Source organism: Takifugu flavidus, chromosome 21, assembly GCF_003711565.1.
Source record: "Takifugu flavidus isolate HTHZ2018 chromosome 21, ASM371156v2, whole genome shotgun sequence".
Lineage (NCBI taxonomy): Eukaryota > Metazoa > Chordata > Actinopteri > Tetraodontiformes > Tetraodontidae > Takifugu > Takifugu flavidus.
The window spans coordinates 6,570,765-6,596,478 of record NC_079540.1 but is presented as its reverse complement, the minus strand read 5'-3'; the positions used below and the strand labels follow the sequence as shown (position 1 = coordinate 6,596,478).

At 47.8% G+C, this 25,714-nt stretch overlaps 1 protein-coding gene across 2 annotated transcripts in view; it reads right to left on the bottom strand.

Annotated features, from left to right (window-relative positions):
* The window catches only part of grin2da (glutamate receptor, ionotropic, N-methyl D-aspartate 2D, a), a 93,231-nt gene that overhangs the window by 38,294 nt on the left and 29,223 nt on the right, over nt 1–25,714 (bottom strand). For both annotated transcript variants that reach the window (XM_057020600.1, XM_057020601.1), the window contains 5 exons: nt 15,229–15,798; nt 13,287–13,424; nt 10,916–11,182; nt 8,014–8,201; nt 6,250–6,390 (listed from right to left, as the gene is read on the bottom strand). In XM_057020600.1, the coding sequence (XP_056876580.1) occupies nt 6,250–6,390; nt 8,014–8,201; nt 10,916–11,182; nt 13,287–13,424; nt 15,229–15,669 (1,175 nt within the window). In that variant the 5' untranslated portion in view covers nt 15,670–15,798. The remainder of the gene's footprint in view (nt 1–6,249; nt 6,391–8,013; nt 8,202–10,915; nt 11,183–13,286; nt 13,425–15,228; nt 15,799–25,714) is intronic.

Below are 25,714 nucleotides of genomic sequence, written 5' to 3'. Positions count from 1 at the left end.
TACTGAATATGTCTGCGGACCAAACTTTCAGAAGATGCTTCTGTGGCATCAGTAATTGGTCATCATGCTCTTGTGATTTGAGCACCGGTGGCTTCACACAGCTTTCAGTTTCCCTGTCTGGTCAGACACTTCGCGGGCGACGGCGGCGTTCGTGAAAAAAACAGCCTCCTGTTCAGCAGCCAAAGACGACAGAGTTGAGAAACTGGTCAGAAAAAGATCCAGCCAAGTAGGACTGGATGAGTAAAACCTCTGGAAGAGGAGGCCAAGAGGAGGCAAGGATTAGAGGGAGATGAAGGAAGATGGTAGAGAGACAGAGGAAGGGATACGAGAGGAGAGTGGAGAGACAATTAAAGATGGAGGGGGAGGATGGGGGAGCGGGCCTCTTTCAACATCAAACAGCATGGAGAGAAATTTAATGTTCCTTTTATGGATCTATTTGCATGTTTATAAGCAGGAGTGGCAGCTCATCAGCAGACACACAAACATTCGTATTAGCGCGGCGTGATGGCGCCACACCGCCGCCACCGCTGCCTTCATTAGCTCTGATAGGACAGGGCACAGCGAGGATGCCAGGGTGAGATGGAGTGTGTGTGTGTTTGCTTTGTTGATTAGCCACCATAGACGCGTGCATACACAGGAAGTCAGTGTGAGTGAAAGCTGCCTGCAGCAAAAGCTTGAAAAGGAGCCGTTAACGTGCCATGTTGAGGTGGCTAAAACTTTTAGCTCCCCAGCTAACAGCTCGGGACGAGACTTCAGCTGCGCCCCCAAACGGGCTCAAACCATTTGCTTTCCGTGATCAAGCTTCACCGGCAGGCAGGAAGCTGCACTCGGTCTAAGAACACAGGGAGCAGGTTCTTACATTCTGATGCGAATCAGGGACGATGGTTCACTCGTGTGTCTCTCAGCACCACTCACATGCAGTCGTTTGGTCTGAATAATTGTTCATCTCTCAATAACATGACTTTGCCACTGAACAAGCAGACATCTTTGACTTTTTGCTCTTCCAACACTGCTCTTTTTATTCCTTTTATCCCTCTTTTCTTCCTGCCTTCATTGTGCACCTGAATGCAATTATCCAATTTACATGCAAAATGATGCATCTGATGTTTTTGTGACTGAGCCCCACAAAGACGCCGAGCTGGGGGACAAAGATGGGCGGGAGAGAGTGGAGCAAAGAGGCGGACGGATGGAGCGAGGGCGGGGAGGAGGAGAGCCGGGTGGGAGATGGAAGCAGGGAAAATACAGAACGGGGATGTGGGAATGAATGAAAAAGGCTGATGGAAAATGACAGCTGAGTAAAAGACTAGAAGACAAATACCAGCGCGAGCTCATGGCAGAATGACGGAGATCAAAGAGTAAATAATTAAATGAAAGACAGCAAACTGGTGTTTTTAAAGGAGCGCACGTTTCCCTGCAGGGTGACTGAGGAGATCGGCTAGTAGCGACAAACAACTGCGCGATGGTCTGAATCAACCCAAGCGGGGATTTGCATTTCTATGACAACGGGGGGGGGGGGGGGGGGGGGGGGGTAACATTTAGAAAGAGCAGGCTGCTGAGTTCTGGCAGAGCAGAAATGCCACCAAAAATGATAAATATATACGATCATATCACAGCAGGTCAGGTAAACAAAGTGGAACCTGTTGAGGTGGAGATCAAAAGGACACACGAACATCGAATACAATCAAGAAGTGTGTGTGTGTGTGTAAGTGTGTGTAACTCCTTCTTTATATTGGAGATTGAGACACAAGGGAGGAATAGGTGGGTTCGTTTATTAAACAAAGCCTCTAAATCATTAAGCAGCTGGTTAAAGAAGCCCAGAGACCAAAGTCCTTCCCAGCCTGCTCTCGTATCAGCAGCGCTGCAGCAGTCACAAGTTTAACTCCCCTCCAGGGAAACTCCTTTAAAGCATCTTCCCCGGTAGCCAGGAGGAGGAGGAGGAGGTAGTCCCTCTCCTCCTTGTCCACAACTTCAAACTGAGACAGACAGAAGTGTGAGGACAGGAGGGGGTCCGACTGCAGGAGGGGGTCGGACCCTGGAGTCCTCGTCACTAAAGTCCACTTCTATTCCAGCAGAACTATTTAAGTCTCTTCAGGTTTCAGGTAACGAAGACTCTGAGGAGGATTTTCAGCCACGTTTCTTTTAAATGTGACATGAGGTTGAAGTAAGAAGGTTAATAAGGAGGAAAAAAACGACTGGAGAGAAATGGCTCCAGGGTCGGAAGGAGAGGATTTCTTTCTCAAATCTGGGTTGAGAGGAGGCGCTCTGGCACCTGTCTGCATTAAACACCAGGGTTGTCCTGCAAGTCAAAATCCCTCTGAGGGACGGACGCAGGGGCAGATCTGAGCTGAGCTGTGGGAGGAGGCTCGATGGAGACCCTTCCAAAGGTTCCAGGTTCCAGCTCTGAGTGGGATTAAAAGAGGTTCAAAGTTTCTTTCTGCCAAAGAGGTCTGGAACCAATGAACAGGTGATAAAAGTCACCATTTTAATGTGAAGAATTAAATAAAAGGAAATAAATCAGCACATAACATCATCTGTGAGAAGATGCCAGAAGACAAAGCGAAGGCGAAAACGCAGCCGGGAAGGAAGCGACATGAGACACAAGCTGATGCTGCGCCAGAAAACACGACAGATGGGAGAGAGACAGGCCACCATGTTGACGAGCATCGAGGGAAGGTGTGAAAAGACGTGACGGGAGAGGAAAAGTGGCAGTGCTGGGGCTGCTCATTGATCATTTCCGATTGTTTCAATGTTTGTTCAGAGTGGTTAAAAGAAAGAGTTTCATTTCCTTCTTTATGGGAAAAGCTCCAAAGTGATATGAATGAAGGTACCGAGCGAGCGGACAGGACCAGGCGGGTTCTGGACGGTTACACAGACAGTTTCAGGGCTCAAGATTTGAAATAGAGAAGGATCGCAGTAAAGGAAAAGTTCCGATCCAGACTAGTATAACAGCAGCTTCACCATTAAGCCAAAGAAAATCACTTAACTTTAAGGAATTTGGTCTGGACCACGAGTGATCAGGTCCAGTTTCAGATGGATGAGGATGGTTTGATCTTGCAGCAGAGGCATTCTGAGACTTGTCTGAGCTTCTATTTTGACGTCGTTTGTGAGTCGCCTGTGAATTTACGGTGGCGCCGGCGCCGCTCGCCTCCCTCTCACAGCTGCAGTTGACGAGTACACGAGGAGAATCGGTTTCCTGCCATGTTTCAGTTTCCAGTCGACGCCGAGGCGTGTTAATTGATTTCATTACGCTGCCTCGCATCCGAATCCCGCCGGTGTCTGCGATCTGATGTTCGGAAGCCGTAAATGATTTCCACATAGACGCGCCAAATCACAGCCATCATCATCATCATCATCATCATCATCATCATCATCATCATCATCATCATCATCGTCGTCGCTGGCGGCTGTGTCCGATTCCCGTCATCTCCTTTATTTCCTTTTACTTCGTCTCATCTTTGTCTGTGAATGCTGATGTCTGTAAATGAGCAGCTACTTGTTTTTGGAATATTGGAAACAGTTGAAAACATCTTTCCTGCCTGAATGGTTTGTTTAGCTGAGTCATATTGAACTACTCGAGAAAAAGAATCCTCCATATGGTCTAAAATGTCCCGAAGGTCACAACGAACTGTGAGATTTGAACCTTTTGGGTTCCCAGCAGAGCCAACGGTGCTGGTGGGAGCGTCAGAAGGTGGAGATCCCAGCAGGGGGGCGGTTGGACTAGCTCGCAGCATCTGTGACAAACATCCTTAATGAAGGCGACACTGACAGACGTCCAGATGACTCAAAACAGCCTTCGCCGATGGACATTTGTCTGATGGTCAGACCTTATAAAGTTGCATCTCAGTTGCCCCGTTCTGGTCCAGAGAAGTCGTTCCAGAAGCCTCCCCCACTGGTCCAGGATCAGAACCAATGTCGCTCAGACTAAAGATAAATGTTGACTCGGTGTCTTCCCGTCTCTCCACACTGAACTGCCCACATCTGTGTGGAGCTGAGACGCGTTCAAAATGAAGGCAGAGAGACAAGTTCTTCTGACCTCTTTCCATAAAGGTCTGTTTCCAAAATAAAGGCGTTTACTTGTTGGAAGGAGCTGCCTAATTGTTGGAAACAGCTTGAATTTTATTCCTGTCAGCTCTGATGGGAGCGCAGCGATTTTGGCAAAGAGGTGTTCATCACCGTGGAGAGTAAAACCTTTCACAGGTTACAGATGTCATTCATTCTGTGGTGGAGAGAAGTACCAGCGCCACTCGATTAGACTCCCAGGGGCCCCGGCACCTGTCAGCGTGACAGACAGGCCCTCTGCTGATGGAGAGCGCTGAAAAACCAGATTGTGACGCGTATGAAATGTCGAAAATGAACCTTTTCACTTCATTAAAGGAAAGAGGCCGCCAACCTGTGGTAACATCCAATCACATGGAGGATTTCCCTGCCTGGCATCAATCTTTCATGTCAAAAACTGGTATTTGCTTCTGGTAAACGCTGTTATTTAGGACAACTGTCTCTCTTCTGCCCCTCACGGGCAGCGTTTATTGCAGGGAGTTTGAAGACAGGATAGTTTTAATTGGTTGTAGAGAGGGGAAGTGTGAATTAAAGAAGAAATAAAATGTTAGATGCAGTCAGTCGGCGTGTCCTCTAATAAATAACCTGCTGATTAGTGTAACCAGTGAGGCAGCTCGATTAAACTGGGTCAAACCAACAAGGTTGTTTCCGGTCTTATACGACAGCCTGTGCTCTGCCTATTCTGCCAACTGTGCACCATCCTAAAGGCACAGTCACAATTTAGAATCACATTACTGGAACCGCTGGATGATGGCTGCTGTCGGGTCTGCAGGATCATCAATACAGCAAAATCCAAAAAACTGGCAACAACCCACCTCCAAAGGAGGTAATAAAACACACACACAACACTGGAATATTCCCCGACGCAGTGCCGTGGCGTCCTCTGCGTTTGACATATTCTTTTTTTATGCAGAAGACATCTGACAAATGAGTTGTGAGGACGTCCCTGCCTGGTTCAGTGATGAATTGAGACACGTCTGGGCGAAAACAAATGGAACAGGCTGCAAAATGTTGAAGCTCTTTGCAAACTTATTCAGGGTTTCGAGTCGAGTTAGGAAACCAAGCTAAGCTAAGCAAAAAAACCTAACAGAGCCTCCTGCAGATGTAGCGGGGAGCTAGTTTAGCTATCAGGCTTGTGGCTTAGGGGGTCGATCAATAACAACTGTTAGACAAAGGTCCTCAGGAATAAACCAGCTGCACTGATCTTCTGATGCTCTTCTCCAGCACAAGCCGAGCGGAGTTTATTCTATCCACCCCCCTCATCCATGAGTGAAATTCCTCAGATGTACCTCAGTAATTACCCTGTATCAATTCTTAACCGCCTGTCAAACAGCAGGTTAAAAAGCGAGGCTGTCTTCTGCAAACTGTTCCCACAGGGGATTCAGCCAAAGAGCAGCGGCAGTCAATCAAGTCGGACGCTTCTATCAGGCCCCTCCGATTGTTGTCTCTCCACATATCTGTGGTCCCCTTGGGTATAAGGGGCTGTCTGAGATGGAAGAGTGAAGCCTTGAGGGAACTCTGCCAGGTAAAGTTGAAGCCGATGTGGAAAACCTCCCGAGGTTCATCTGACTAATTCTTGATCAGGCTGCAACAATTCAGTATTTCTTCCACGTGGACAGAGCTGTCCCACTGGGACATGTCTGGACCCAGTACACCAGAACACAATACCCATGATACAGAGAGGGACCCGGCACCTGTGCCTTCCTTTTACTCGTCCCAGACGTGTGGACGGGCAAACGGTCCTCAGGTCAGATAATTAGTCAACCAACTAAAGCCAAAAAAAGACATTTTCCTGTTTTACATGACACCATCTCAGGTGAAGGTGATGTTCAGACAGTTGTAAACGAGCTGTGAATTCATTAATTAGCTGTAAATTAATTCCCTGAATGTCTTGAGGACACATTAAATCTGAATCGTTGGACGTTTCTGAGGTGATGTGAAACAGGAGGGAAATCCAAGCCCATTGGGCTGCCGGGACCAGCACAACACACATCAGTCATCGGGAGCCGGTTCAGGATGAGGAGCACGCGTGGAGAGCGTCACCATAGAAACAAGGCAGCGGTTTTTCACACCAGAATGACTCAGCATTCCTGATGTACCCTGCGAGGACCACGTTTATCCGAGCCGTCCTGTCCGCCTGTTCTCACCGCTGTGGTGAAAAACAACAATGTCATTCTCGCCCTTCCCCCTCACCTGATCCTGTCTGGCACTCTGTGGGTCTGGTTGCCGTCGGTCTGGCAGTTGCCGGCGTACTGCGACCTGCTGGAAGCGCCGAGGTCTCTCCTTAGAGCCATGGCCCCGTGGGTGAGCACGGACACACCTTTGGCGATCCGCCTGGGGACCAGAGCAACAAACATGAGCGGAGAATGAGGACAGTCTCACCTGGGACCAGGACGGAGGGAAAAGGTGCAAACAAAGAGTCTGGAAGTGAAGAATGAATCAACGCTGCCGCGAATATAAAGCTGAACTGGGCAAAAGTCCAAACTTGGCATCTAAAGAGCTTCATCGAAATGAAAATTAATTAATTTTCCGTCAGCGAAACGGCTCCTGAAGGGCAGATGGTCCCTCACACACTGATGTTGGGTCGCAGGAGGACGGCCTTTAGCCATCAGTGATGCAGTCACCTTCATAATGGAGACAGAGGAGGGAGCGATAACCATGTGCAGGATGAGGTTCGAGCAGGACTGAAGATGCGACAGATTGTTGTGTTAGTTACCTACATGTAGGTGTAGGTTCTATTGCCTACACCTATTGCCCCTACACCTATTGCCCCTACACCTACATTTGGTGTAGGGGCAATAGGTGGTCCAGCCCCCCTGCTCTACTAAAGCCTGCCTGAGGCCCTTCAGGAGGGCCCATCTGCATCCCTCACTTAACTATAAGTGTCCAGCAGTAGTCCTTGAACGCACCATCTGTGTTTCACAATAAAGCGCCGCGTTCTGCCTAACGGCGACATGTGCGCCGCTCGTTTGGGCGTCACGGAAATCTCGATGCATTTCAGCTGGTCGTCGGGAGGCGAGCGTTTGACAAAGCGCGCACGGCAGCGTGGCAGGTTGGACGTGTTGACGGAAACGCACGCTCAAAGGACGTGAGAGAAAAAGCTGCCTGCTGAATGAATGTGGAATCAGAAGAATCCAACAATCTCTCTAAAAAACCTTGAATTATTGAACAGTCCTCATAAAAACAGCCTCTCGCTGTTTCCTGTCACAACTGAGCAGAGTTTAGCGGTAAAAATCAATAATGGGTCGCACCTCTCACCCAGACGCACCTGGTCAGTCTATTTAGATGAAATCATATGAACATTTAATGATCCCAGCGGTGGAATAAAGGCAGAGCAGCAGGAGAGGCGACACGGTTGCACCTTTATGGTGGCGCCTCTGTGCACGACTGCAGGAGGCAAAAATGTTGCTGTGGGGATGAAATGGAGGATGTCGCATTGGGTTTATCAACACAGGCTGAATCTGGCAAGATTATGAGCCTGCAAGGGAACTACAGTGTAGCTGCAGTTTCAGGACACAAAATATGTGTTACCATTATTGGAATTCAAAAAGAAACAAGCCACGAATGAAAATGTTGTGATGTTTGAGAGATTTGGGGATTTTGCATCATGAATGCAGCAGTGACGTAATAATAATCTGCAGTTCCACTTCCTGTTCAGACTGATGATTAATGATGGAAAATAGCAGCACGCTGCAGCTTAAATGGAGGAAAACGAAAGTTTTCTTAGAGGCCAAACTGGCTTCACCAGCTTTGATTTGACATAATTTAGTCAGACTTTAATGTTTCATTAGAGTTGATACAGATGAAATATTAACATCATCTCCATTCATCTGCTAATGGTTTGAATTTAAGGGTGGAGAAAAGATGAACTGAAAACAGAGAAATAAAAACTGAAGTTTTAGAGAATTGTGAAGAAATGACCAAAACCTAACAGGAAGCTTTAAAGAGGACTCGTACCTCCGCGGCTCGTCCCTCCAGCCCTGCGGCCGGATGGCGAACAAAGCCTTGGGCAGCCCCTCAAGGCCCAGTCCAGACAGAGCCGGACCCACGGCGAACCACATGTGACTGGGCCCAGCCTGACCTGATGCCCAGGCTGCCCGGAACACCAGCTCGGCCTCCTCCAGGGAGCAGTAGAGCAGACGGACCTGATGGGGAGGAGGAGGAGGAGGAGGAGGAGGAGGAGGAGGAGGGGGAGGAGGAGGAGGAGGAAGAAGAGGCGGTGGGGAGGGGGGGTGATCAGACAAAGACAGGGCAAAAGAAAGGGACAAGAAGGAGGAGGTGGTCAGAAGAGGAAGCCACTTCGACCCTTTAATAATTAAATCCTGGAATTAATTTGCTCATAAATTTAGTGATCAAGTGCAACTCAGCATTTCTGCACATTAACTTAGATCAGACCCTAAACCAAAACCCTAAAGACGTCTTAGTTTGTTGATGTTGCTTTCAGGACTTTTTTGATATTTGGCTGAAGGCTGGTATAAGTTTGTGCTTGAGTTTTAATATAATTAATTTAATCAATTACAATCAAACCCTCTCAAGCAAGAGGAGATTTAACGCAAAGTCTAAAAACAAACAAAAAAACTAAACTCTGTGCGCGTGTGTGTTTGTCTGTGCAAGCACGGTGGAGAAAATGTGAACAATAACATGAAAACAATAGAATTTGCAGCCCATTTCCCACTGCTGGGTCGTGCCGCTCAGAGCCGCTCTTTAATCTTTCCTCCATGGTTATGGATTATATTCATTTATACATCTAAACACTCAGTGCACTTATAAATTAGAGCTTCTCTGTTTATTGTCAGCGCAGTGAGCTGCACTTGAAAAATGGGGCCTCGCATTTCCCCTTCATACATTATTAAAGAGGGGAACTCAAAGGAGGGAGCAAGATTAAAAAGAAAAAAATGACCAAAAAAATATCTGGACCAAGACGAGTGTGAGTGTGTGTGTGTGTGTGTGTGTGTGTGTGTGTGTGTGTGGGTGTGTGTGTGTGTGTCATGCTGAGGGTCCTTCAGATGATTACTCAGAGGAAGCACTTCAGGGAAGATTTGCACCTCAGTTTTCCAAGACAATTGCAGGGGTACTAAAACTGAGATTAGTCGCCGCTAAAAACGTGAAAAGATTTATTTTACGCGCTCCGACAGCAGCTGCTCTTCTGTGCCACATACACGCCAACGTGACTGGCGTCAGAGAGGATGGCGAGATGACGCCGATCCCTCCCACTCAGCTGACAGCAGATGGAATGAAGGTCGGCGTGAGGTCCAAGCAAACGCTCAATCCTTGTCAGTCACGTCCCCGGGAGCAGCGGCGTATATTTAGCCCTCTCTGCGTTGCGTCTTTGCAGTTCCTCGGTCTGAAGGTTGTCCGTCCACACGCGTTCAGCCTGTCAACGCGCTGCCCTTGAGACCCAGTTAAATGTTGTGTTTCCGTCCTCCAGAAACGGGAGTAATTTGTCCCATTTCACACCATCAATCACCGGCTCAGCTCGAATGTCCCATTTTTCAAATGCCCGACGTCTCATTTCCGAAGAAAACATCCCAGTCGGACCTTCCTCTTTAATTGTGACAGAGCTTAAACGATTTAAAAATGAAAAACATTGATTGCTAAAATTGCCTAAAGGATGTGGGCATTTACACAAAGGAATGCTCATTAGCTTAGCTTAGATCCTGTTAGTGAACAGTAGTGTTAGCTTGTGTCTAAAACTTGTCTGGTGTATTTCGTTAGTCGCTTCTAATGGGTGACACATTTCGACCCATGTTGACCTAAAGACGGATCTTGTAGCTGGACCTGGACACGTCTCGATAACGAAGGGATGGATTTCCATGAGCTTTTTGTGCGTCTGGCTCAGGGAACCGCTCGGTTGATTCCTGGCATTGCTAACAACCCAACATTGCTGCGCGGCTCATCAGCTGAAGCCGGTGATGTGCAAAATACAAATAAACGGCGCCTGAAGTCCTGCAGCCTCCCACCGACTCCTCATTCAAAAAAGAACCGGCGGATTAATAATGTTGCATTAGCTGTGACAGGAAGTTGTCAGGCCGCGCGAGCGATATATTTCGGAATGGCGGAGAAGTTCTTTGGGAGTGCTGCAGGCTAATTATGTCATCAGGAGAAAATTAAATCGAGTGCCCAGATCCTGACGCCACTTGCCAGACATGTTAATGTACAACGAGTGTGTGTGTGTGGTGGGGGTACGTCCCTATTTAACACACAAAAGTTCCACCAGTGACCCCAAATTTCCACAAGACAGGTGCCCCAGTTCGGCTCTTTTCTATTATCCTCTGAATTTTGTTTGCATGCAGAGGAACTGAAGCTCTGTTTGTCTCTAATCTCTGATGAAACTGTTACAGAGACAGAAACCAGGTCAAAGGGCACAGAAGAATCCTCCACACAGAGCGGTCCTTCCGGGTCCAGAAGGTCACTGCAAAAGCACATTTTTCATGGGTACGTGCTCGTACATCATTATTAAAAGAAAAATACCAAATTCTGATGGATGATGCTGACATTTAAATGGATGCCAGCGACCCTGAACTCCAGGAGCAGAATAGCCAGAGGGCAACATTTCATGTTTGGAGCTATTCCAGGGCTTTGTCCTGATCCCCATCGTGTCTTCCCAGTGTGTCAACCTTTCAGACTGGCTCTGATCACATGACGCTCTGGCTCTGTTCTTTGAGTCCATTATCTCTCATTTCCCTCTTTTTATTTTTTCCACTCTCAGATGGTATTTAAGAACATCGAATGTATTATGAAAGAACAGCGTGAGGCCTGCACATCAGACGTTCCTCATCTACAAAGAACCTTTCTGAGGAAAAAAGAAAAGTTCTTCTACCTTCTTATCGAGCTTATCTCTTCGGACCGTGAGCCTCACCTGAGCTTCGTTGTCCTTCAGCAGGCGTTTGGTTCGGGTGCCTCCGGGGTCGTCTGTCACATTGAGGACGACAACACTCTTTATCTCCCAGCCGATGAATGAACCATCTGTGGTTCCTTCCACCATGGCCAGGAAGTCCTCGTAACCGTGGTGACGCGTGGTCACCACCGAGAAGGCGGTCCAGTCGTACTCTTCGAGCACCTCAAAGATGACCTCCAGCTGGAGAGCAGTGGAGCAGGTGAACTGGAGGTAGATGGAACCACTTTCCTGAAAGAGAGTTGGCGTGAGGAAGATCTGATTTGAAGCATTAAAGAACTTCATAGACGAGGCCCCAGGCTGAGGGAGCTTTGATCACATGACCTCAAATAAAAGAGCTGTGGACGTAACAGAAATCTGTGAGGTGAGCACACATAATCCCTATACACATGTTATCTGACCCACTATAACCAGCCCATCCTCCTGTCCCAGTATAATTAACCCATCCTCTGTCCCAGTATAACCAGCCCATCCTCCTGTCCCAGTATAATTAACCCATCCTCTGTCCCAGTATAACCAGCCCATCCTCCTCTCTGTCCCAGTATAACCAGCCCATCCTCCTCTCTGTCCCAGTATAACCAGCCCATCCTCCTCTGTCCCAGTATAACCAGCCCATCCTCCTCTCTGTCCCAGTATAATTAACCCATCCTCTGTCCCAGTATAACCAGCCCATCTTCCTCTCTGTCCCAGTATAACTAACCCATCCTCCTCTCTGTCCCAGTATAACCAGCCCATCCTCCTCTCTGTCCCACTATAACCAGCCCATCCTCCTGTCCCAGTATAATTAACCCATCCTCTGTCCCAGTATAACCAGCCCATCCTCCTCTCTGTCCCAGTATAACCAGCCCATCCTCCTCTCTGTCCCAGTATAACCAGCCCATCCTCTCTGTCCCAGTATAACCAGCCCATCTTCCTCTCTGTCCCAGTATAACCAGCCCATCCTCCTCTCTGTCCCACTATAACCAGCCCATCCTCCTGTCCCAGTATAATTAACCCATCCTCTGTCCCAGTATAACCAGCCCATCCTCCTCTCTGTCCCAGTATAACAGCCCATCCTCCTCTGTCCCAGTATAACCAGCCCATCCTCCTCTCTGTCCCAGTATAACCAGCCCATCCTCCTCTCTGTCCCAGTATAACCAGCCCATCCTCCTCTCTGTCCTGCTATCACATGTGGTTAGCTTGGTGCTGCTTTGCTAACTGTGGTTAGCTGATAGAAACCTCACTGACAGTTTCAGTTTTTCTCGTATATTTTTAAAGGAATGATCAGCGACGGCCTAGCGAACACCTTTCCAGCGTTCCCCGTGCAGCGTGAGGAGAACATGCTGCGTGCGTTCCGACTTGTTCTTGCGCGACGACTCGTGTGCCGACTCTTCACAGCAGCTATTTCAAAGCCTCCAGTCACAAACAGAGGTTTAGTGAACTGGATTTCCGACAAGATGGAGAAAACTGCTAAAGCAACGGTGAGGAACGAGGAAAGCTAACAACAAAGAACGTTGGACGTGATCCGACCGACTGTGTTCGCTTATTCACGGGACATCATGGAAAGTTTTCTAAATCATGATTATTTTGTTTGCTCTTCAGAGAGGAGGGTTAATTTATGATCAAGAGGGAACCTCGGGGAGTCTCCTGCTGCCTTCCTACTTTGATACAGCTCACCTTAATTTATGCTGCTGAATTAGGTCAGATATCAAACCGGCAGCAGCCTGATTTATCCTGTCTGATTTATGATACGAAGAGAGCCTGGACGAGGAGGAAGAGGAGCCCTCACGGTTCACGCTGTGGGCTCTGGATTCTCCTGAGCAGGACTTCCAATAAACTGGATCGATGACATCATCATCATCATCATCATCATCATCATCATCATCATCATCATCATGTCATTGAAATATTTGTTTTTGTCAGATTATCCGCTGGGAGAACCGAGACTCGCTAATTAGTCTGTCAGGAGGCACCAGCGTAAATAAGAAGATACCATATCAGTGAAGACTGAAGCAGCTGTAGATGTAAGAATAAAACACCATCACATGAATATTAAATATTCATAAATATTAAAAAAACGAAAGGAGGTTCAATCTGGAGGACAGTGGACTAAAAAAGTGGGTAAAGAGAAACGGTTGTGATGCTGGCGAGCTTAGCAGCGCTGACAGAACTGGAGCAATCCTGACAAACACTTAATTTCCCCCCTTTTTCATCACTTCCCAGCGACGAGGTTCAGGGAGCACTTTTTCGGAAATGTTCAGAAAAACATCCCGCGGACCTGGTTTTGGACTGTCCCCTCATCCTTTGGGTCACGACCCAGAGGCTGAACAAGGAATTCATCAAGGAATCCCCTTACCTGTGGTTCACGTCCCAGGCTGGACCCTCCCCCAACGGCAACCACGGGCAGACCCGTCTGTGCAGATACAAACTCCAGCATGGGCGCCAGAGGGGCCCGGTTAGGTGGCGGTGGTCTCTCTTCCTCAAAAACCAATCCCTGGAAATCAAACAGACCAAAACTATGAGTTAATGCGCTTTGAACCACTGAAGATAAAGGAGCAGCTGACCTGACTTTCACCTGCAGGGAGAATAAATAAGCGGCAGAATATAAAAGTGAGACCAGATATGATGCAGCTGACATCCTGAAGGGTTTGTGGTATCTCAGGAGCTTTCACCAGGTGGTCAACGGGGCACTGATGGTTCCAAAGCTACAGCTGCTGCTGCTGTAGCTGCTGCTGCTGTAGCTGCTGCTGCTGTAGCTGCTGTAGCTGCTGCTGTAGCTGCTGTAGCTGCTGCTGTAGCTGCTGTAGCTACTGCTGTAGCTGCTGTAGCTACTGCTGCTGTAGTTGCTGCTGCTGTAGCTGCTGCTGCTTCCACAGCAGCTGTTGGTGCAGCTGCTGCTGTAGCTGTAGCTACTGCTGTAGTTGCTGCTGCTGCAGCTGCTGCTGTAGTTGCTGCTGTAGTTGCTGCTGCTTCCACAGCAGCTGTTGGTGCAGCTGCTCTTTATGTTCCTTAGGTGAGCAGGATGAAGGAAAGCACCCTAAACAGGGGATTCCAGGGCAGGGTGATGACCAAACACCTGGGTTTTTCATTCCCATTCAGGGGAGTAAATTGAAGTTAAGTGTGGCTGACGGTTCATTTCGAACAGGGAAGCCTTTGATATGCAGAGAGGCAGCAGGAAGGAACAGGAAACAAGACACAAAGGTTTCTCTTAAAGAGTTAACAGCATAGAAAAGCAGCAGGCACCTGCAGCTAACAATTGACAACAGGAATCATGGTCACTCTGGTCTGTTACCTGTTCCAGCTGCTCTGATCTGCTTCATCCACAGGTGTCATGTCATGAATGAATGAAAGGACGGAGCGCACAGTGAGAAAGAGCACGAATGAACGACGGGGCAGCTTGTTATTTGTGTTAAATGCAGCTGAATGGAGAGAATCGACACCTGGGCGCGGTTTTCACACTCATTTGATGTTGTTCGTGCTGCTTGTCTTTCAAATGCTGCCTTTGAAAGAAAAGAAGGCTGGGGAGTGATCAAGTGCTGCGAAGCACCAATAAAGCCGACGCCTTTAGCCTCATATGTAACTCTAACCATTGGCTTATAAACGAGCATGCGGCGCCAGATAACGCTCAAACAACTGCACAGATGTTGCTGATGGAGATAAAACTGGACTGTTCATAGAAATAAAATCAGATAGGAGAAAGGGTGGAAGACAAACCATCATTCTTGTCCTCTTTATTACGCTCAAACCTCTCAGGGTGTGAAGACCAGCACCAGCTTATTGCTTCAAATCCCCCATTTGGCCTCTGCACATCATTTTGTTGTCCAGAAAGGCCACTTGTTTGTGCCTAGATGACCTGTGTCACAGCTCCTGCTCAGGTCTGGATGCATCAGGGCAGGTTATGTATACATTATGTATTTGTGAGTGCAATATAAAGCAGCACAATAAAGGTTACGAATGCCTTCCCCGTCGGTGCGCATGGTGCTGATTAATTTTGTTTATCGTCAGAGCCTTTTCACAAAATCCATAACAAGGTGAGACGGTGAGTAAAGGCTGGCAGAATGAATGCAGTAAATTAAGAGTCGGGTTCCAGCAGCTATGAGCCAGCCTGCAAAAAAATGTCGAACCCGACTGGAATGCAACCACCATTCCCAGCAGGTCATCACATCGTGTGGAAACAGCTGCAGCCAACACCTCCTCCTGTTACTGTCTGGTGTTTTAATGGGCTTAGCTTAGATACATCTAATGAGGCCAAAGCTAATCCCCCCCTCCTGTGGCATCGCGTGGGTTTGAGCATCTACCTGCAGAGGTGTGGTGGCCAGTAGCTCACACAGCTGCAGCAGCAGACTTCCTGGGCTGCTCTCGTTCACAGCCAGGTAGATGACGTTGGCCGAACCTGATGGCGTCATCACCATCTCCCCCACCAGCGGGGTCGGCGACATGGAGACAGCAGAAAATGAAGCCATTGCAGCCGCTCCCTCCAGCACGGCTGAATCCACCACTCCTTTGCCTCCGCCCAGACCGTTTCCGAGTCCTGGACCCGGCTCACCGGCCCCCGCGCCTCCCACCATCGCCGTCTCCGGGAGCAGGGAGGATCCCGAGCGGACCACAGCGATGTTGACAACACCCGAGTCCCTCTCTCTCTCCCGGGGCCGGAGCAGCAGGGGGGGCGAGGGGCACGCGGGCCCCGTGCAGGCCAGGACAGCCAGTAGCAGTGAGAGGGCGGGCCGTGGGGCCACCATGGGGCAAAGGCAACGGTTGTCTGGGCTTTGGTAGGTGAGACCAGGAGGGATTTGGGGGGGGTTAAAGGACGGTGTCCGGGGAAGGTGAAGGGGGGATCACAGTGTTTCACCTGACAAAGGCAGGAGACCCTGTAGGGAGAGAAAGAGAGAGAAATGGAGGAATGATGACATCTATCAGATGAGTTTATTCATGTTTTTAGATCAACAGTTGCAATAAATGACATTTGAATGCTCTGGTCAGCCACATTAAACCCAAATCCACTCGTATTGGCCTCATTAACTGCTAAATATCTGCAAACACCATTTCAGTTTTCCCTCCCGACATCAAGGATTTATCGCCGCAACAATTAGCAGATAAAGTTTTATCAGAGGTCGCGCGGCCACTTCAGACTGCTGGTGATCAGCAAACATCAGAATAACCTCCAGGATTTATTATTTTACAGCCACAAAATGTAAAAACAAGCATCAACAGAGAAAAAAAACAGAAATGAAAACCGTTTCCTGCTCGAGTGTATTCTAGCGAACCACTCGGTGATGTCATCATCGTAATTCCAGTCGTCGTTTCCGTGGGGAGCAGCAGCACGTTGTGAAGTAGCTCTGTGAAATTGAGACACAGCGAGCGGTTCTGGCTGGAAATCAAGTCGGCAAAATGGAACAGAAGCACCGTAGGCAGGTCGTGAGGTCGTTTCCTCTGAGAGATAATGTTCAGAACAGTGGATTTCATTTCTAATATAATGTCCTGTTTTCTTCCACACAGCAGCTCAGACTGAGATTCACGCCGCAGCGTGACAGCATGCAGCTGGGCGCCAGCAAACAGGAGAGAGCAGGACCACAGAGGATAAAGCACGGGTCCAAGCAGAATAAAGATGCAGCCAAAGTCGTGCAGGTGATGGAGGGATGATGGAGATCAAGCAGGCGAGAGGAAAAGGGTGGACATAATCTCCACGGTTACCAGAAGCGAGAGAGATGAAGGAAGGGCAAATCTGGCAAAGCTCCATATCTATAATCTATATATATAATCTATAAAAAATGCACATTGTAATAGGGATCGAGTCATGATCGAGAGGAATGATGAGGTAGCTCTGATGGACAACCTCATTACAGAGATGAATAGTTTAAAAAAATTAAATAATGTTTAATTATCATTTAAATAACATGCGGGAATAAAAGGAATACAACAGAAGAGGAGTCTATATGCTAATGATTCGATTCTTTTGAGAAAGTAAAGAGGTGAAACCTGATAGAAGTGGGAATTACGTTGCATTACAGTTCAAATATGTCCCAGTATATTCCAACATGGGGAAGGCAAAGGAAAGGGAGTGTGTTTCATACTTTTGGATTTATTTGGGCTCTTCTTCCCTTGCGTCAATGTCTTGCACTCATGTCTGCTGGACAACAGCTGGTGCTCGTCCTCCTCACAGTTGAGCCAGTTAAATCTACACTGTCAGGTGCTTGAAAGTGCTCAGTGAAAAGCAAACTCAAGCTCAAAAAGCAGCTCAAAACAAACACCTATTGACTGCAAACAGTTCAGGGTTTAGCGCCTCGTGCGAGGGCAGATCTACAGGTGCCGTGCACAGTGCGGTTTTTTCACACTAATGATCTGCATTAGCCCCCAGTGGCCCGTCTCAGACCAGGTTTAAGTGAAACATTGATACACTGTCCTGCATTAGAGAAGGTAACATGTATTCAAACTCTTTCTTTGGAGGAGGTGGGAACTGAAAAGAATTTCACACTGTGACTAATTTGAGACGAAAGGAGGCAGACAGAAAATGTTTAAAATATCCTGTAAAACAAGCTGTGGTAACATACTGTAGACAGCCCATGAGTGTGAAGCTGCTTTTGGAAGCTTCAGGTGGTCGCTCAGCAGACCTGTTCAGACTAATCAGACCACAAATCAGCAGCCTGCAGGAGCTCCAGCATGTGAGAGCGTAGGTTATCAGGTCAGGAGTGGAAAACGAGAAAAGCTTTCCTGAACAACAGGAAGTGGGAGCAAAAAACAAGACCTCTTTAAGATTATGAGTCACATAAACTCACACACACAAAGAAACGTCCTGCAACCCTCCCCCAGAAGCCCTCATCTGGGTGATTTTGACCTCCTAAAGCAGCTCCCATCAACACAACCGCCAAACCTGTTTAGAAGTAGGAGGAAACGTAGCCGCGATCAGGCAGAACTCCGAGAGACTAGCAGCAAAAATCAGTTGGCAAAGTCAACCCTCCGAGACGCCGACCGTGATGGAAAAGGCAGAACTTGTGTGTGTGTGTGGGGGGGGGGACACGGCAACAAAAGGCTTCAGACAAACGGCTGTTTTCCTATCGACAGGATGAAGAAATGGAAAGTCCCAGTGAGTCAGTTCAGGTTGTTTCCCTTGAATGCAGTTTAGACTCAGACGGCATAAATCGTGTTTTGACGGACCAAAGTCAGAATTGAGCGGTTTCGCCAGCAGTTATAGAGGAGGGGGCATGTGGGGCAAATCTCACTGTTTCAGGTGCTGCTTTGTTATAGAAACACCCAGTTCAGGGAGAAAAATGGATCCTGCTGAGCTGAACTGGGCTGGGCTGAGCCGTTGAGATGTTTGCTGGGTGGTGGGCGGCGTGCAGGCGTCCATCTGTGGTTACGTTAGTGGAAATACTGCAACCAACCAACCTTTCTGCAGTTTTCAACTGATGCACAAAGCTCCTGGAGCTGAGAGAGTTGTCTGTTAATACTGTTGTGGCCACATCATCACCATGGCAAGGCTTTAAATCCACCTTCAGGCTGCGCAGCAGAATCAGAGGTGAGATTTGAGCAGTTCCTGATCCTTAAAAGACATCGACTGCAGCGGGACTGGTGGGAGGGACGTTGTGGTTGGATAAGTGAGGTGGTCAACCACACCCATCGCACCACACTGCCTTCAAATATCAAAGATGAGATTTTCAAACCTTCCAAATCACAACTAAACCCCCAGAACATTCAGACATCAGGATGGATTTCAACAGCACGATGATGACTTTCTCCATGTTTTCAGCTGAAACTCAAGTTCACTAAAAAGATTTCATTAGCGCATCCATGGCCTCCCCCCACCACCACCACTTGATTACCCGCGCTGTAAACACGGAGCGTGATTAAAGCGCTAGCTTCGAAGTCTCGAGAGCGGAGGTGGAGGATGATTTCATTAAAATCAAACTTTCACTTCAGGAGGCGTCAGTCGCTCTCCGTCTGTGTCCATCTCTGATGTGATGGAGCTTCTTGCTCAGGGCTGATTAAGCACCACAGAAGAAGAAACACTTTTAATGAGACGCACATTGACCAGGTTGCCGGACTAGTGGATTAGTGTTGTTGATGCTCTGCCTGAGTAGGCACAAAGGTGCAATTGAATGAATATTTTCCATATGCAGATGCTCTGTACATGCCCTGTTACTCCTGCATGTCGATAAGATATCAGCTATTAGAAAGACCCAGACAGGCATTATCTACACAACCCTGAATTATGGAAGCATAATTACAATGAGTTGCTTGTGCAAATGACAAAAAAAAAAAGACTGTTTTTCAATCGTCCTAAACATTGGGATTGAAGCCACCAGGGCATGAATGTTCGCCATCAGTTACCAGCTTTAACTCTGTAATTATTACAACAACAGGCTCATTGATCAAACACAACCCTGTCTTTGTTCTGGATGGCTGCTGGAGGAATACACACTTCTGTTTCGCTGTATTTATGGTCAGAAGCACAAAAACAATCAATGTTCACAGTGCAGCTCATAAAAACACAGACTTGGGAGGGGAACTTCCCCAAACGTGTAATCAGAAACCCAGGAAAAGGCTGAGAAAGACTCCGAAAAATGGTGCCTCATACTCGAAACCAGCATCGGTTTGAATACATCACTGGTAAACCAGTGGAAAAATGCAGAGAAGCAGATTCAGGCGGCGGTGGTGGCAGCAAATGTGTCAAAACTTAAATGCAAATTAAGCTGCTGTTGCAAAACAAAGTGCATCCCACACAAACGCCTTCCGGAGAGGCGAGAAGAGGAGGCGCCCAACGCGGCAACGGCGTGGAACCGGGAGCGCGCTGCAGGTTTAACACGGTGCTGCAGAGATGGATTAGTCCCTCTGCTCTGCCGAGGCTGCACTCGCATGACTGATCCGAAAGCCACTTTACACGGCTGCAGATGCAGGCCATGCAACACCTTTAACCCGATGCACTCGAACGCATCAAAATCGCCAGGCAAAGCCGAGCGGGAACAAACCCGACCTGGTGCAGGTGAGATGGTTCCTCTGGTGGACGGAGACAGAAAACGCAGAAAGAGGAGTGTTTGAAACAGAGGCTGAGACTTTCTGCTGAACTGGAGGGGGGAAATGGAGTGATCAATCATCATCGGTTGGGTTCAAACTAGCCACAAAGTCAGGTCCGGGTATGGAGCGCCTCCTCGGGAGCACTGAACCTGCGGCTGCTCGGGGTCGGCGAGTGCGGACCTTCCCCCGTGTATTAATTACATCTCTTTATGCTGGTTCATGCGCGCTGTTACATGCTACTGTAGGTTTGATTCATTTGATATGTTTTATGGATCCTCTCCTGCGCTGCTGCTGCTGCTGCTGCGGCTGCTGAAGCCAGAACTTTATTGAGCTGACCCGGGTGTTTACTCTCCTGCCTTTGAAGATTCTTAAACTGAGAGAAACTTTTCTTTTTTTTTTAAATTCACTGCCAAAAATACTTACCAGCTTATTGCCAAGATTTTCACATTTATTAGACTTTTTTCTCATTCCAATGTTTCTGGGTTGCTGTTTTAATCACTTTCTTTGTCATTTTCTTATTTCCTTACAGTAAAATCTGGATCTAATGTTGAAAGCTTAAGGCACTTTTGTCGACAGTTGATGGAGCAACACGATCGGCTCACCTGCAGAGGCTCCAACACCTGAAGACGACTGACGTTTCCAGTCAGAAGACAAGGGAAACAGAAGATTTCTGATTTCTTATCGACAGGACAGACAGAGACGCGTGTCGAGACTCTGATGCCAATCTCTGACATTTCGAGAGAGAGACAGAGATAAGCAGAGAGCTAGTGATTGTTCAGAGTGTGTGAAGAGTTGAGGGACCAGGACCGGGATCCACCCACCCCCCACTCCCACCTCATTATGAAGTCAAAAGTCATTTGCAGTGAACATACAGAACATGGACATACAGCAGGACACCGTCTAATGATGGTTTACAAGGAGTCACTACTGAAAGAGTGTGTGTGTGTGTGTGTGTGTGTGTGTGTGGGGGGGGGGGGAGGGGGAGGGGTGTTTCCAGCTGAGTCACGTCTCTGTCCATCCAGGCCTCTGAAATGCACGTGCGTGCAGATTTATAGACACATCTTCAGGCTGTGCAGCGATGTTGGACTGAAGCATCAATCAGCCCAGTAATGGATTCTGATGGCCAACAGGAGAGGAAGAAAGAAGGGAGGAGGGAGGAAAAAGAGGGAGAGAATAGGGGAAGAGAAAAAGAGGAGCGGGCAGGAAATCAAGATTGAAGAGCCAAACCAGGGCAGCGGTGAGGCTGGAACTGAGCTTTCATGTCCAAGTTTCCGCTGCTGAAATTCATCACTTTGTTTTCACACATCTGAAAACGTGGCCCAGTTTAAAGGGATGCAAAAGGCTTCTGATTGAGGTTTTTTACTGTCCAACGGCTCTGTCGAATATGTGCTGCTATTGATTTCATGGAAAAACATAGAGGAAAAAAAACACATTTAGAGGAAAAAAAACACCAAAACAATCAGGCAAAGATGTGGAACACTATGATTCATTTCTAAACTATTAGCACAGAACCACAAATATCACATATCTGTATCACCTTCATCGTCTTATCATCTTCATCATCACATGGCCCTTCCTGAACTATAACACCAATACCACCAAGTTTAAAAACAGGTTTTAATTGTGTTAATGCTTTGTTTTCATCCATTGGTGGGCTGTTCTGCAGGCCCGAGTTATTAAACCTTCATCAGAGAACAGAGATCTGCATTTATCTGATTAATGTCACACTGATCGAGGTTCAGAAGTTTCTCTTTTTCTGCAGCAGCTCTGCAACAGTCACCAAGTCTTCCATCCAAAGGTCAGCCCAGAAACGTCAACCTGTAGTTCCTGACATCAACAGTCATCAGCTGGTCTAGTGACGTCTTCAGCTCAGGAGGGCAACGGGAATGTGACGTGTTCCACTGCTGCTACATGTCTGCAACCTGTAATTACCACCACTCAGAGAAAACGTGCACACACCAGCACCGTGACGCCAGTGCAGGATGGAAGATGAATGGGACTTATTTGGCCCTGTGACATGTCGCAGAGGGGGACTGTAATGAATGGGTTTAATCAAGGCTGCTTTCCATAAAGATGCTCCAGTTCAGCCCCCCTGGTTGGCTGCGTGGCTGCTCAGCCTCAGGAATTAACCGGGTGCCACCTATGAGTGGAAGAGCAGGTTGTTTTTAGTGAAATCAGTGGTCACAGCAGCCTCCCGGAGGTCAGTATTCTACCGCTGCATAATGGCAGCAAGGCTGCAACTCAAACATCACATGGAAGTGGTGTGTAGGAGCATTCGGGTCTGTGCTGGTCCTGGACCAGTACACAGCCTGGGAGGGATTCACAGGGGATGTAGGAGGAGGTGGAACACGCCTCTCTCTCATATTTGTGTGTTCAGACTAAGCTTCACTCTCTTTAATTAACCCCCTGCTTCCAGTTCTCCCTCAGGCCTTCACAAACTCATGTCAACGTACCAGAAGACATGTTTCTACTAAGCAGATGCAGAAAAACAAACACACACTCGGCGCAACAGTGAAATCTCCTCAGAAAGCAGCTCCCACATATTTTTAACCAGTAATCACGGCTCAGATTTTGTCCAGGTGACATCTCTTCCTGTGTTTCACGAGGACCGATGAGCCGAGTCAGGACCCCTGACATTTTAAATCAACGCTATTAAAGATGAAATACGGCAGCGCTTTAACGTCCCGCAGGACCTTAGTGCTGTAGCTGTGCCGAGAACAAGCCTCCATGACAAAATCACTGAAATAAGCTCAAACTGAAGTGTCAATAGAGAAGTCGAGTTATTCCAGCAGGAATAACGTGCACATCTGATCCAACATATGCAGGCTGTGGAAGGATGAAGCGCTGATGTCAGGGTTTTGAAGCTCGCTCTGATTCCGCAGCCTCTCTGCTCTCTTTGCTCTAATTTGATTTTGACATCCCTCCCTCCTCTTCTCTGCTTCAGACTGCAGTCTCCAGAAAGGGAAACCAGGTGGGGAAGAGGAATAAGAACTCAAAAAAAGACATTCTTATTTCAAGAATAAAGAGCAGTCAGAAGAAAAAGAGCCTGAGCCAAAAGTCAAACGACACACTGCACTGGAGAGTGTGACAGAGAGAAGACTAGACTGGATGCGAGCTCGTGCACGAGACTACGTCTGCCTTCATTTTCCCCGAGAGGAGGGAGCCAAATAGACAGAAAGAGCGTGAAGTGAAAAAGAATAAGAAGCAGCGCTGCACAATGGGCAGAGCAGCAGGGGAGAAGAGGTGACACACGGAAAACGGAGGCTGCGGAGGAAGAGGGTGATGAAAAGATATTAAAGCAACGAGGGAAAAACAAATATTCCTGATATCTCCGGCTCAGGTGGTGTCACGGCGGAGGCGAGGCCGGGAACGAAGTCCTGGTTCCGAGGCGGCCTTGCATTATTCAAGCAGTTATTAAAGGGCTCGTGTAGCCGTCGGCCATGATGGGAGGAGGTGTGTGTGCGCCCACGTGCGTGCGCATGTGTGTGTGTGCATACAGTAAGAGGAGAGGATTAAATCCCTGCTTGTAAAGAATTCTGTCGACTAATTTGCAAAACAGAAGCTCGTAAACGGGAACATTCACAGCAGCGTTGAAGAATCCACCCAGAGCTCGCTTCACTGTGCAGGAAGCACGCTCGTGCACGCTCCTGCTCACTTCTCCACTCTACACAACGTCCCTGCCCTCATGTTCATCTTGTTCAGTAGAGTTCCCATCATCCTCCAGCTCCAAAGCAACACAACAGAAGATCTGATCGTAAATATTTCAATGGAAAACACTGATGCACCAGCTTGTTGCTAAATGAGACAGCAGTCATTATAAAGAATTAATTAATCAGGGAAGAAGCGCGGTGATTAACGGGTTGCCAATACGGACTGCTGCGGCAGTTGGACCTCTCCTTTATCGAGTTGCTCCAGTTGTGTGTTTGGGAAATAAAAACTGCCTTTGTCCAATGAGGCGCAGCCTCAGAGGCCCAACTCAGCTCTCATGAAGAAGGAATCAACAGTATCTGATGTAACACCTGTAGCATCTTTGCTTTCACCATGACCAAAGAGACTCCCTCCCATTATCATCATCATCATCATCATCATCATTATCATCATCATCATCATCATCAATGATCTGGTTCCTTGTGTTATAGCCAAAACTTTCAGTGAAAGGTTCCAGGGGTTAAATCACTCAGCTACTACTGCGTTACCACACACTGACAGGGGAGGCTCCAGTGAGCTGCTAGTGTCCAGAGTGCAGCATGATGGTTAAAGTAACACAGTTTTTCTGTTGGGTCACACGTGGAAGTTAGGTCAAGTGATCAATAGGCCAATGAAAAGTGTGATAGATGAACCTGCCAACATGACACACTCGACCGGAACAGCAGGCTAATGCAGACAGGCAGATATGGCCTCAAAGATTCCAGACAGACGACCTCAAGTTTTTCTCTGGAGGTCAAAGCTGAGCGAGAAGGTCGAAGAAGGCAGAGACCTCATTACTATATGAAAACTCTTGAATAGCCAAGTCTCCTCCACGCTGCTCCTGAATCAATTAATTATGATTTCATCTGCAACTATTATTGATATATCGATCCAGCTGACAGACACAGACGGTAACTTAGAGTCCAGAGTTGGTTTTGACACATTAACCTTTTAAAAACTGGAGATTGAATGGTTTGGAACGAGGGGACAGAAACAACCTTTATCAGCGTGTCCTTTTAACCAGCGTCAGCTGTGGATCTGTGACCTTCCTCTACAATTTACCGAACCTCCACATATGCTGATTCATGCCACCGCTCCACCGTCCCGGACGCTGAGCAGCGCTCCGTTAAAATCAAAATCAAGAGCCTCCAAAACAAAAACAGCCAACAGCTCTGTGTCTCCTGCTGGCTGTCAACTGATATCCACCTCAGCGTGCTGTGAAGCCCCCCCGACTCGCTGGCACGGCCAGTGCGTTGATGAGAAAGTGCATCCTTGCTCGCAGGCTGGTGTTTGGGTGATGGAGGAGCTTTTACATGAAGCTGTGAGTCACATCTGTCGGGGAGAGCCGTGATCCATCCCACTGCTGGTGTGTGTGTCTGTGTGTGTGTGGGGGGGGGCGCTGGGGGCGCTGTCACTCACATTTGGGCTGCTGGACTGGAAAATGCACACATACGAACGACTGAACTGATCGTTACCAGAAAATATGAATTAGGTTTGAGTTTTCTTCCTGGATTCAGATGAAGGACTAATAAATAAAAGGAATAGTGCAGTGGAGTGAATAATTTATTCTAATAAAGAAAATTTCACCTTTTTCCCCCCAAAAAGTAGATCAATAATAAATGAAACCAAAAGCAGAAGAATCTGGCAGGAAAAATCAATAATGCAGAAAAAGGCTGAGGAGGTTCGTCAAGAACAATGATCCTGGAGCTCCGGGTGCAAAAGCACCGCAGACCTGAGTGCTGCAATGAGCAGTGAGAAGAGGCCGAAACTCCCGGAACTACTTTAAGGCCAACTAAAACCCATCCACAGGTTTCTGAGCACGCAGAACTGTTGAGACACCAGTTGGCTCTACTTCCTGCTTTCTTCCTCACAAAAATACAAATATAAATACAACAAAACATCACAGAACTCTGTGGTAAAGGTGCTGAGCTCCGGCCCAACGTGCCTACACTTGATTGACATCTCTTTTGAAAGTAAATAATTGGCTGCTTAAAAGCCTCAGATCAAGGGACGTTTACAACTGGACCTGGATGGTTTTGTGCCCGCCTCGCTTCAAAGATTTACCCACCCCTGGAGGCTGGGAAACGC